Genomic DNA, 14,571 nt, shown 5'->3' on the forward strand with positions numbered 1-14,571 from the left:
ACATATGTAAAATAATGACACAAATGACACCTGTTTTGTAGACTGCTATAGCGTTACTGGAAGATATTTTAAGTCATGTTTTTCTGTGAGCAATTTCACTATTTAGGTCTTCCCTTTTTTTCTGTTGCTGCTGTCAAATATCTGTCTTCTCAGTCATGAATCCCATGGGGAGTTTCATTATATAAGTAGTGGAGTGTATGTTGGGAATCCGACCAGCAGGTTGACGTAGTGAAGCTCTCCCTCAGTCCGACTCACCTCTCTCACATAAGAAAGCACACGTCTGGGGCGTCGCGCAGATCCGTTCAGAGAGCAGAGCTCGCCTCACACCTGTTAGACGGCAGCTGAACAGAGGGAAACTTTGATTCTTACAGTCACTCACTCGTGAGTTAATAACCGCGTGACGATTCCTGCACAAGCCGAGCTCATATTATACTTTTACATTTTTCCCCCGCTTTGACATCGACAAGTTCAAATCGTGAGGCGCAACTTTGCAGCCCGTCCGTGAGCGAGCGGACAGCGACACTGAAGCGATGGAGCCGTCCGTCATCCCCGGTGCCGACATGTCCGACCTCTACTCCATTAACCCGTTTAATGTCACTTTTCCTGACGACGTGATGGGGTTCGTTCCCGACGGGAGGAACTACACCGAGCCTAAACCGGTAAAGAGCCGCGCGGGAATCATCATCGCCATTTCCATCACTGCTCTGTACTCCGTTATCTGCGTGGTGGGACTCTTGGGAAACATCCTAGTGATGTATGGAGTGGTCAGGTAAGCAAGACAAAACATAAACACGTTTGAAATCTATCTATCTATCTATCTATCTATCTATCTATCTATCTATCACCCTAGATTATGAGTCTATTGTTAGGTTCTTTTTTTTGTAACCATTTTCCAATTATTATCTTGAAGAAAAAAAAAAAAAAATGAATATCCTTCAGTTCATCAAACACATTTTACGACATTGACCCAGTAGTAATGCATGCTGCCTCATTATATGGGGTAAGTTGTCACAATAGGAACCTGCCATTAAATAGCAATTATAAGCTTTGAATCAACATGTAAACATTAAAAAAAAAAAATTACAGAACAACAAAGGTATTCATGAAACAAACAAAAATAAGGCTGCATATAAGAAGACTGCACCATTGTTATGGTCTAGAGAAATAATAAACTCTATGATTACAAGGTAAAGTCATGTCAACCTGCCTCGACCTGACATTTTGAATAATTAATAAATAAATAAATAAAGTCTTGAGAAAAGTTCTATCTATCTATCTATCTATCTATCTATCTATCTATCTATCACCCTAGATTATGAGTCTATTGTTAGGTTCTTTTTTTTGTAACCATTTTCCAATTATTATCTTGAAGAAAAAAAAAAAAAAATGAATATCCTTCAGTTCATCAAACACATTTTACGACATTGACCCAGTAGTAATGCATGCTGCCTCATTATATGGGGTAAGTTGTCACAATAGGAACCTGCCATTAAATAGCAATTATAAGCTTTGAATCAACATGTAAACATTAAAAAAAAAAAATTACAGAACAACAAAGGTATTCATGAAACAAACAAAAATAAGGCTGCATATAAGAAGACTGCACCATTGTTATGGTCTAGAGAAATAATAAACTCTATGATTACAAGGTAAAGTCATGTCAACCTGCCTCGACCTGACATTTTGAATAATTAATAAATAAATAAATAAAGTCTTGAGAAAAGTTCAACCTTTCTGTTAAATCATTTAATATATAGTCGACTCTTGTCTGCCCGTTTGGGTTTATTATGTTCACTTGTTTACCCAACAGCTATTATAAAAACATGACGAATAATGAAACAAAAACTTGAAGTAGGTGTCTGATACCAACATACTGTATAAAAACCACAGCCAGAGAAAACAAGCATTTATGCAATTTGCCTTTTGACTGTAAACATTATAGTTACTGCTGTGACAACTTGCCCCTGGTCTCTCCTATTTCACTTTCTGTGTTGGCTTGGTTGTTTTAACTGAATGTGTGAATCAGCCATTTTTAAAAGCACATAAGTGTAAACCCACAGCATGCAGGTCATGCATTACTTTACTTCTGTAATTAGTTTCATGCCTTAGACTCTGGGGATCAGCAGTCATAGATGATTGCCATTGGTCTTTTCTTTTCAGATTGTAATGAGCAGGGTGGACGAACACAAATGTTATCATGTATTGATCGGTAGTCCCGTCCCTGACTGTAATAGATGTGCTCCTCCTCCCATGTTAATGGGTGGCTGTGCTAGAGGTCTTCTTATTTATCAGGTCAAGTCTTGAGAGAGGAGATTCTCACTGCTGTGGTCCTGATGAAACCATCAGTAAGGAGAGCTAGGAGAGGAAATTACCTCATTCCAGGACCATCTGATGGAAATAGCATTTTGGGCATAATCATGGCCATCTCAAGAGACAGCTCAACTCATAATTTTGTGCACCCTGATCCATTTCATTCCAGAGTGTGGCATTCAGATGTGATAAAATATCTCTCTGTGAGGTAATAAATGCTCTGAGTGGAGGCAAAGAGGAGGTGCTTAAATGACATTTCTAACCTCACCCTTTTAAACTAAAGATCTATCAGACACCACTGTGGGCCTTGACTCACTGTTTTAATAGCCTTTTATTCTATTACAAAAGGCAGTTTTTTGTGCAAAGTGGAATATCATTTTAATTTATAAGCTTGTAGCTGACAGCCACAGCGAGAGTCCTCAAGTCGCCGGGATGTCTGGAAAATGACATTGTGTAAAAAGGAACGGCAGCAGCTGTGGGTTGTCACAATGACAGTAATTGTTCTATTCTCCTGGTACTGAGGTGCTTCTACACAGACAGCTTTAATCAACATACTAATTGAGCGCTAATTCTTCTCTGCCTCAGAGTAGAGTCGAGCTTGGCTTTAACACGAGGTGCTTTCACTTTGAATAACTAGAAACTTATAAGTTGCACACTGATAAAGATGTATTAAGAGTGCAGGGAAAACATAAACAACCATTATCAAGACTTGTAGTTTATCAAGAATAACTCTGTGATGTTCATATTAAGATTAAAGATATTAAGACCTTGAAAAACATATTTTGTGGTCAAATTTTATTTTCCTAGCAAAGATTGTTAAAAACTAAAATAAAAATAAATATAAAATTAAAATATATGAAATAATAAATAAATAAGTAAAGCAGAATTGTAATTTAAATTTGAATTTAAGAAAATGGAATTAAAACAGAATGTACATACACAAACAGAATGTAAATATTAAATTTATATATAAATTACAATAAAAAAAAAATCTTAATTTTTTTGTAAAATATATTTTAAAATGTAATTTATTCCCTGTGATGCAAAGCTGAATTTCCAGAAACCCTTCGGAAATTATTCTATATATGTATTTGTGTATGTATATTGGAATAATTTCTGAAGGATTTCTGAAAATTCAGCTTTGCATCACAGGAATAAATTACATTTTAAAATATATTAAAACAGAAAAAGGCTATTTTAAATGGTAATAATGTCTATATACATTTTTAATGTGATATTATTATTTTTTTTATTGTTAATATTATTTTTACTGTATTTTTGATCAAATAAATGCAGCCTTGGTGTGAATAAGATACTTAGTTCAGAAGCATTAACGAATCTGAATTATTTCAAATAGTGTAATAATTATTGAACTATTTCAAGTAGTGTGTATCTATTTGATTTTCATTATAATATTTATTTATTTACTTACTTTTGTTTTCCATGGTCTAAAAACACTGTATTTTCCAAAATGCTCTAATTTACCCCAGAGTGTTCAAAATGGAGTAGCTTACAAGATGGAAACCTGAAACTGAATCATAAGTGAATCTGTTCTTGCTCATTCTCTTCTATTAGACCAATGGAATTTCTCTTTAGTGGAACTACATTATTATTTTGCAGTTCTGTAAATTCCTCTTTCCGTCATCTCAATTCAAATTCCAATTCAACATCCTTTGTGGTGAAACAAATTCAGTTTACGAGAGCCTTATATTATACTCAACCCTGCTTCGAAATGTTCTCAACATTTGAAAGATCTTCTCTCACACAAGCAGTGCCTCGCTGGAGATAAGAAGAAATATACAGTCATTTAGCAGTAGTGGTCACCAGCAACTTGGAGCGGACAAAAATGTGCTGAAATTGCAGCAGTAAAAATTAAATTTTCTAAGCATTATTTTATGAGCAAGCCTGAACACAGGAAATGATAGATTGAGGGAGAAGCGAGAGTGGAAAAAAAAGAAAAATGTGCTCATTTTGGAATGAAGGCAAAAGAAAAATACATTGGAGTACAACCAGGTTATACCCTTATGCAGGCGGACATCATGAAGAGGGTGGGCGTCAGCGCTGTATGGCTGATAATCATGGCAGATCACACAATTGAGTTGAAGCTCAAGGTACTTGTCAGTAGTCTGTCTGAGGGTCTTTTCATCACCCGTCACTGAGAGTTCTGCAGTTGAGGTCTGATTATCAAGGCTGGACTAGAAAGCATGTAGTGCTGATACAATCTTTAAAACAACATTATTCTGTCCAGCAAACGAGTCTGTCTTGTACATATACAACACCACAGGTTAAAGGTAGAAGGTGGAAAGGGTGGAGAGGAAGACTGCGATGGAAAGGGTTTCAACTGTAATTGGTTCATTTATGTATGTCTGTTATTGCCTTGTCTTGTTGTTCTGCCGTATAGTGGTGGCCATTAAGTACAGACAAACTACAGGCAAATGTATTACGTCTTCATCCACATCGTATTTATGCTCTGGGCCAAACACCATTTTCTAAGAAGAGGAGAAACATTTATAATATTTATTTATTATTTTGGCTGTGGTGATTTTTTTTTTTAAATGAATAATTCATCCAACATGAAAATTCTGCCATTATTTAATCTCCCTCATATTGTTCCAAACCCAACCCAGACTCATTGGATTCATGTGCCTGTGGTAGCATATCTACAAAATGATATTACGGCACTTCTTGCACATTTCAGGGGACTTTCAAAGAGAAAAGTCCAGTGAGTGGCATAAAAAGCATGTTCAATTTGATCCAAAACAGATGGATGTGAATGTGGCAGAGTTTTATTATATTGATTGTTGTACTGTATGTTTTATGGCAGTTTGTAAATGAAATGTCTGCTAAACGGTTAATACCCTATCGTGTTTGAAAATAATGTACCACCCACACTAAACCTAGACAGTCTTAACAAAACAAACATGAGATAAAAACACATTTGCAGAAGCAACCATGCCATTGCCATTTAACTGTGACTATGTTTCATGGGACTTGTAGCCAAACACTTGTACCAGGTGAGCGACTGAGCACGTTTACAATGTCAAAAAAAAACAAAAAACATATATATGGAGCTGATTCTGTGATGTGAAATGTATTAGTTTACAGTTCTTGCACTATAGAAAAATTGTTTTAAGGTTAAATCATAGACCTCAAGTAACTATGCATAATTGTTTATTAATTGATAATCTGCACCATGATCATCATTTGTGTGAAAAAGAATGAATGTTGTTGTTATTGTATTACCGCCACTAGTTCATTTCAACTGGAAACTCTAGTGAATTGCATGTATAGGTATGTTTTTGGAGTTTTGCATAGGTAGAGGCACAATTTTCCAATGTTGTCCAAACCTGCTTGTATTTTTTTCAGTGGAAAACAAAGGATAATTTTTGAAGAGTGTACAGTCGCCTTTACTATAATATCACCCTCCACCAGAGCGCAAACATTCACTTCAGATATGGCCCTTTAAATGTGTCGTTCCTGGTTTCATGTCATTGAAGCCTAGTTCTTGTTTCTTGTGTGTTGTAACCAAACACAGCACGTGGAATCATAAATGAGATTTGAGAGATAAGATTTTCACTGAACAGATTTATAGTGACTTTCAGTCAGTTAAGACTGAACAATGCTGAATAAATGATATGGTCTATTTTAATGGTACTTTTTTTTTTTGACAGTTCCCGTTAAAAAAAAAAAAAAAAAAAAAAAAAAATTGCAAATTTGTAAAATTCTGGACTGAGGTTTTATTTAAGAGTTATTTAAGATGTTTTTAAGAGTCAAACTGTTATACATAAAGACAAAGTGTACAGCTATTTTATATTTGTCGGCTGAGGCAAAGACAGAGATTGTAGATGCATAATATTTGTGTTTATATACAGCTGAGATATACATAATGTCTTCATTATACATATTTGTGTGTGCATGCTTCAGTCTGACTCACCGCAGCACCTCACAGTGTGTTTCCCTCTTAGCGCAGTTTGTGTCTGTGTGTGTGAGCTGCAGATCAGCCAACTGGGCAGACGGTCCAAACTTAACATCCTGCTCATGACGTCAAAATCATCCCCACTAACAGCATATTTGCCAGAGATATTGTTCTCTGTTGCTCACTGTATTAGAAAGATTTAACCTACATAAATTGATATATAATATATGTATGATTAAACCAATTGTTTAGTGGACTATAATGCATCAGAATCATGCTTCCGAGTTTGTGAACAGATTTCGAGAGATCAGCATATGGCGATGTGTCATTAACCATGAACTGTTTTTATGTGAGTCATAATGAGTGTAATGAAAGGGGTGTATGAGTTACACACCCGACTTCGTGAAAAAACAAAAGCACTGATCACATGTCTCTGACAAATATCAGCAGATGCTGCCAGTGTGATGTCTCCTATAGGGATACACTATTGTACTAAAACATTATCAATTTAAGACTACGCAGTACAGAGAAAATACTCCAAAATACTCCCAATTACATATGTCAGGTTTTCAATAATATAATTAAAATTGTATGAATACAATGAGAAAAAAAACTATTGGGAATTTAATTTAGCAATTTAATGATCCTGTTAATTGTTTAACCGGTTGAATAATGTCCTGGAATTTTAAACAGCATGACTTATCAAGTCTTGAAATGCTTTAATACATAGGACGGTGAGAAAAATAATATACTGTACTGTACTGATGATTATTGCTGATTTATCAGCATTTCATTTATCTCAGCATACTATCTGTGGATATTATCATGCATGTTTAACCTCAGTATGTTTTATTATATTTATATAGTAAATATATTTGTGGAGTTACAATTTATTGTTATAAAGATTTTGTAAGCATCTAACCCCTAAACAGAACAACTTCTCAAGTAACAGGCAGATAAATGATAACAGCAGTCACAATCATTTATTCACACACAAAAAAAAATCAGTAGTCCAGCTGACTAATGCATTTCCATTGACTTTTGCATTCCAAGTAAATATGCCCTCTAAATCTCCCCTTTTTAGTCATTGCATAGCATGTCTTAAAATAATTTGTACATTTTTCAACAAGTCCATGATCATAGGAACTGAAAGTTTAATGACATTTGTAAGGATTATAATTTACATTAAATAATTATGTTAATAATCAGGTAAGGTTTAATAAGGTTTTTAGTAAACATTACACATCACAATATCTCATGTTTTTAGCTGTTTGAATATATATTAACTAATGATCTGTTAACCATTATATAATGTATATATGTAATGCTTTATTAATGAAAGTTATTATATAGTGCCACTAGCAGTTTTTCTGTGAATCCACCCAGACTGTGTCCTCAGACCACAGGTCATCATTCATCCCACGGGTGTTTAGAGGAACTGCTCAACTGAATCTCGGTCGAATGTTTGAGACATCTAGAGATGAATGCTTTCTTGACAGTGGCTTAACACGCTTGACTGCTGGATTGACACAGAGTAAGGACAATTTCAGCTGTTGTTAGTGATTCAAAGTGACGATTGACCAGAGAAAACACAATAGAGAACATGCTGTTCATCTTTATTGACTTTGAAAAGATAAAGGTGTATGTTTTAGAAAATACTGCGGCATACCAATAATTAAAAAAATAAATAAAAATACATATATATATATATATATATATATATATATATATATTATACATGCATGCAATCAGGGGAGCCCATGTCTTATTAAGGGGAGCCGAGCTCCCCCTAGCTCCCCCGTAGTTCGCACCCTGCCCCACCCCTAAACCTAACCGAGGTCATACAAATTCATATGAATTAGCCACCTTGTAAACAATACAAATTGGTCATGAGATAGTGTTGTATGTTTCAAGTAGTCTTAATGAAGGTGGAAAGAATAGAATGTCATAAATTGAATAATAAAGAATATACAAAATTAAATGGTCCTGTTAACCCCTTCTGTTTCACTTCTAGACTAAAACATTGTTTTAGAACAATGGCACAACCAGCAGGCTTAAATTAACCTTTTTTGGCCTTATTACAGATGTAATTACTTGTTTGCAGATATACCACGCTATCTCCTCAGTTTAATCCATTAACATCTTCTACATGTTTGAGCCACATTAAAGGACACATTATTTCTGGTAACAATTCAGTAATGGCTCCACTGAACTTTATGTGTGTAAGACAATGTTGAAGAATAATTATGAAGTAAAAGTATATCTGCTGTTGGGTAAGCTGCGAATAATATTGTTCACGTATCCATGTCTCTGAAGGACTGTCTGTATTTTTTTTTTTAAATAATAAATATTAAAATAGTTTAATTACATTCTAACTCACTACAAGGAAATGTAGCAAATATAATTATAACATGGATTCCTACAATGCATGTAATTGGAACATATCAGACACTGGCATTACATTTTCACACTAGGTTCTGTAAATAATCATGCTTTTGAGCTGAACTTTGACATTCACAGTTTTTGCCATTTTAGCAGCTTATTTCTACACATATTAGGAATAAAAAACATACTATAAACCATCAACACAAATTAAGTAATATTTTTCTTTTTTCAGCCAAAGCCAGCTCATGCCATTTTCTCATATATGTTATTTTCCTTCCACCCTCAATACTGCAAATGCTTTAGATCTCACTGAGCAATGAACAGGCTTGTGTTGATAGCTTCAGATGAAGATAAAAAAAATTGGAGAATGCAAGAGCCTATATTGCACTGCCAGTTGTTCTGGACAATTGCTCTGGGAATAGGCATGAGATGAGATGGTTTTTCTCTAGAGCTCTCTCCATGGACTAAATGTGATTCATAGACATTTGCATAACTGACAATTACCTGGGAAAAAATGAGATCAAATTGTCTGCCTTGGGGATGACATAAATGTATTTTAAATGAGCTTCTTCTTTATTTCTGCAGCACATTTAATAGTAATATTTTGTTCTTGGGCAAAATGAAGAATTTAATTCAATGTTGACTTGTGTGGCCTGTCCAATTAACACTAAAAAAAAAAAAAAAACCTGCGATTACATCCTCAAATACCATGTATGATTAAAAGACGTATGATCTCCAGCGGTTTTGGGGTTGAGCTTCATGTCAACCTGATGCATGACTGGGAGTAATACATGGAGCTGTAATAAGTGTAGTCTGTGAAAATGCTCCTCTCCTTTGGGAAATTATATTGTTCCAGCATTTCACAAAAACACCTCCACCCACAACCTGTGGTCTGTTCCACAATTCAGCGTATGATCGGCAAGATATGAGCTCTGCACTTCCATAACTATTATATAATACCAGCTGTGCTTGTGTTAATAATTGTAGCCATGTTACACCTCACTGACCTGCACCAGGATAGATGAAGTTTTAGCACAAGATGAAACATTTCTCTGCTGTGTTTTGAGTCACATGTATATTGTATACTATAAATTGTGTTTCAAAAACAACTACTGGTCAAACTACTTTTCGATCATTACCTTCAGTAAGTATAAAAACAGGAAAACAAAGCCAAAACCTGGATACTTTAGGCGATATAGAAATCCTGGCCAGGACGTGTCCGGGAAAAATGGCACGTATGGTCACCCTAGTTTATTCATTTCATCACCTGATATATACACAATACGCAGATGGTGATAGTGTGCTTTGAAAGCTTTGACAGTGATCCAAAAAGAATGAACAATTTATATTTACAGCTATGCTCTTAGCAAAGCATTCTAATTAATCTAATTTATTAAGACCAATTTATTTTGCTACCTTGAATAAATATTTGGAACAAAAACAGTTCCCTTCCAATGGAACTTGAACTGCGTCCTCTAGCGATCGCTATGGGGAATGCCACGCATCATTTGGATTAAAACTAAATCGTAAAAATAAGACCATCTAATAATAATTCTCAACTTGATCAGATGACAATTAGACATCATAAACAACAATCTTTGTCACTCACCTTATGCGAAGGTTGGTGTTGTTTAGCATTTACTAAGCACTGTATGTTGGGCTGAAGTGAAGAAAGTTGCAAGTGGAGATTAGTCTCGATGTTAAGCTTATTTTGGTATTTTGTCTTGAGTGCCACCAATGCAGAAAATCCAGCTTCACATAAGTATGTTGTCGGAAATGGCATTAAAAACCTAGAGCTTTGTCAGAAAGATCAGGATACACTGTATCCAAAAATCCATCAAAGATTTTTGAGAAAATGTAAATTTTAATGCATTGTCACAAGATAAGTCAATGAGGCTGTTATGCTCTTTTGCACTTAAACTTGTGACGGCTCCCTAACACAAATTTGCAAAAAGATTTTCAATCCAGGTAACCTGAACATCTGGAGATGGAAAGTAGTCACGCAACTGGCTCTTCAGTCCTTGGAGATGCTCTTCAATCAGCTTTTTAACCGAGGCTGGTAGGCTCATGGCTTCTTCTGTCAAACAATGTGACAAATTCTCAAACAATTTGGAGTTTGATTTGCAAATTCGCCTGACCCAAATGTCCAGTTTCTTTATTGTGACTTCGATTTTATTTTGGACTTGAGACGCTGTCATTGATTTGCCTTGAAGACTCAAGTTTACTCCATTTAGGTGACTGAAAATATCATAAAGGTAGGATAATTTTGCAAGCCACTCAAAATCACGGTCCGAAAGGGGAAATTTTGAGTCAGATAAAAAAATCTGTGCTTTGTTGCTTAATTCAAAGAGACGAGTAAGCACCCTGCCTGTTGAAAGCCACTGTACCTCAGTGTGTAAAAGAAACTGAACATGGTCACTTCCCTTTTTTTTTTTTTACAGAGAAGTTGAAACAAACGTGACTGAAGGGGCCTAGTCTTTATGAAATTGACTATTTTAACAGCCTCATCCAAGACACATCTGAGATCTGTGGGCATCTTCCTGGTAGCTAGTGCTTCCCGATGTAAACTGCAGTGGATGGAACTCATAAGCGGAACAACAGGTTTCACTCACGCAACGACTCTGTTGCGATACCCCACCACGCATTTAGACCAATCTATTCCATTTGAAAAAATAAATGCATTCAAAATATCAAATTTACAAAGAGAAGGAGGTTGGAAAGTTTTGCTATATCGGTAGATTCATCCAACTGTAGGGCATAAAAGAGACTCTCTTGAATGTTTTTTAACCAACTTCTGAGTTATATCATCTGCCATTTCATTTATTCTTCTCTCAAGTGTATTATCTGAAAGTGAAATCAGATTTAACTGCTTGCGGGCCTTTTCTCCACCCATCACGCCAACCATTTATTTTGCTGCAGGTAAAATCAAATTTTCACCAATTGTGTGATGTTTTCCAGACTTTGTAATGAGCTTTGCAACACAATAAGATGCCTCCACTGCTTTACTGTTGTTACTGCGGAGAACAGAGAACGCAGTTTCAAAACTGCGGAGAACAGAGAACGCAGTTTCAATTTTTTTTTCCTGCTTTGGAACTCTTTTTTTGTTGTCAAAAAACTCAATAGGCTTGGACGCATATTCGCTATGTTTTGTCTCCAAGTCCCATCGTAGTTTGTTCGGTTTCAAAGCTTCATTTGACAAGACTTCTCAGCATTCAACACAGAGCGATAACTGCTCTTTCTCTGCTCCCACACATGTGAAACCTAGCGCTAGGTAGTCAGTACAATATTTTCTTCGTTTAGGTTTATTTTGAGTCTTTTCAGTGTCAGGCTTACTTGTAGATGAAGAAACGTCTGTATTTTACCTTTTCAGCAATCACATTGACAGCCATTTATCCATGTTTAAACCTGTCATGACATGTATGCAGCAAAAATATGTTAGATAAATTGGCAGGTTGTTATTAAACCAGTCAGTGAGCTTGAATAGTGAACACATAGTAACAGTTTATTATTTATTTCTCGTTATTTAATTATATATCAAATTATGATATTTAATTATGACTAGACATTTTTACATATATTAACAATATTATTATTTCTATTAATAATAATTGGCGGCCCTCCTGCAATAATGTTGTGGCCCACAGGTTGAAAACCACTGGCCTAGCCCGTAACAGGTAAGTTACATGCGTAACCTGAGATGTTTACGCTCACTGCATAAAATTATTTCTTCCATGATGTTGGCTTCGGGTAAACTCATTTTTCACTTTGCAAGCACATAATGAATGGAAGATGACAGAAAATGGTTAATAATGAAGAGATGGGGAGGGTGTGTATTAGCATGTCTCCATAACCATGTTTTGAATTATTGTTAATAAAATGCATTTTAGGACACATTTACATAAATTTGCCCTTTTAGCAGATGCTTTTAATTATTTAAAATGTAAAGATTGGAGGAATACAAAATAATGATAAGAAGAACAATAATAATAATAATAATAATAATAACAATAATAATAATAATAAAAACACCACAAGGAGATAGAATTACTTTGAAGTGCTTTGATGGATGAATGGATAGAAAATGTTCAATAGACACTATGCAGTACAATAAACTATGCAATACACTACTCACATGTGTACTACATGAGCAGGAGTTCAATCACACAACTTTGAGTGTGATACTGCTTTTATGCAACTGTATGACAGAACAAGTATATAAATAAATAAGGATAATCCAAAGAGAGTCTAAAAAAACTATTGTTTGTGAAACCACCTTTTTTCACCACAGATTTAAAAAACATTGATATTTAAACAGTAGAAAGCCTCTGTTACTAATTCTGAAATACCACTTTATAATTACCAACGATGGCTTGGGCTGAAATTCAGTATTTTAAGTGTAAAATAATATTATCTGGGTCTGATTGAGTTTTCATTCTTTACCATGTTCACTGAGGAAAGCAATATCTTTGTCATAGTATCCTTTCAATGACTAAGGTGATTTCACATGATTGGTATCTGCACTGGCCAATTCTCAATGAAGTAAAGCATCAGTTTGGGTCCTGTTGACTGGTTCCCGATGTTTCATTACTGAATGAATCAGTGTTGTTGAGTGACTTTGTTGAATGATCTGCTGACTTACCCATAAATACAGTCACTTGGTACCACCCACTGGTTCACTCAATGACTCGAGACTGGACTGGACTTGCACAAACTCGACAATGAAGTCCTCATTTCAATGCATTTAACCCATCCAAGTGCACACACACAACATTGAGTAGTGAACACTCACTGTTGTGGGCAGCCAATTTTGCTGCAGCATCTGGGGAGCAATTGAGGGTTAGATGCCTCAGTCATGTGTATTAAAAGTGGAAGAGAGTGCTGTTCATTCACTCCCCCGTCTACATTTCATGCAGTGTGCAATGTGAGAACAATTAAGAACATCCCATGGTAACTAGGATTTACACAAGCTTCATTCTGGATCCAGAACACCTGAGAAGAGATGATGCTAACCCCTCAGAGGACCTCAGATGATGCCAACCCTGAAACAACATACAGAACTACCAAATTTTGCTATAAGTTTGATTGCAACATATAATAATTGCTGTTAATAGTGTTCATAGTCTGTATGATTATGTCTTTAATTGATTTTTCCATACATTTCTGCTGAATTTAGCAAATGGCTGCAATATAACAAAGAGTGAAAAATTTAAGGGGGTCTGAATACTTTCCGTACCCACTGTATATTGTACAGCTGCTTTGCAACCATAAGGGTTCTCGGACACTTCTGGTTTGGCCCTGGAACCAAAAGTTTGCTGAAACTGGAGCACTTTAACTAGTAAAAGGATTGAGAACAGATGCTGCAGTACTCCAAAGAGTTGGTTAGCACATGTCATTGGTCCATCAGGCCACACAGAATAGCCCAGTATTCCCTAACCCTGTTGTTGAAGGCACACCAACCGTACACTTTGGTGGCTTTCACACTGGGCTTGTTTGATATGGTTCGAACCCGAGTGTGATGGTTCCCGGCACCCCACGCATTGTTGGTCTGGTTTTCTGGTTTCTCTCTTGATTCTATCGAACCCCGGTGCATTTGTGGTCATCTTACGTCATCACAAACGTGCACAATGTATGATAGAAAACAGAACGTGGGTCAATATATTGTGATTTTTAATCAATTTGGTGCTATTATGCACAGCATAATAAACGACATATGGGTTTACTGTATGTTTGTCGCATGCACATTTACATTTACATTTAGTCATTTAGCGGACGCTTTTATCCAAAGCGACTTACAAATGAGGGCAATAGAAGCAATCAAAACTAACAAGAGAGCAACAATATATAAGCAGAAAAAAATAGAAAGTTAGTGTTAGTTGTTTTTTTTAATAAAAAATATAAATAGATAAAGTAGAATTAAAATAGAATAGAAAGTGCTAGAGTTAGAGGGTCAAATAAAGATG

General features: G+C 35.6%; 1 protein-coding gene across 1 annotated transcript in view; it reads left to right on the forward strand.

Annotated features, from left to right (window-relative positions):
- The first annotated feature begins 267 nt into the window (after positions 1-267).
- LOC107689567 (delta-type opioid receptor-like) overlaps positions 268-14,571 on the forward strand; it is a 19,174-nt gene continuing 4,870 nt past the window's right edge. The window contains exon 1 of the mRNA XM_016487589.1: positions 268-769. Within this exon, the coding sequence (XP_016343075.1) occupies positions 531-769 (239 nt within the window). The 5' untranslated portion in view covers positions 268-530. The remainder of the gene's footprint in view (positions 770-14,571) is intronic.

The sequence above is a fragment of the Sinocyclocheilus anshuiensis genome, unplaced genomic scaffold, assembly GCF_001515605.1.
Source record: "Sinocyclocheilus anshuiensis isolate Anshui unplaced genomic scaffold, SAMN03320099.WGS_v1.1 scaffold369, whole genome shotgun sequence".
Taxonomy (NCBI): Eukaryota; Metazoa; Chordata; class Actinopteri; order Cypriniformes; family Cyprinidae; genus Sinocyclocheilus; species Sinocyclocheilus anshuiensis.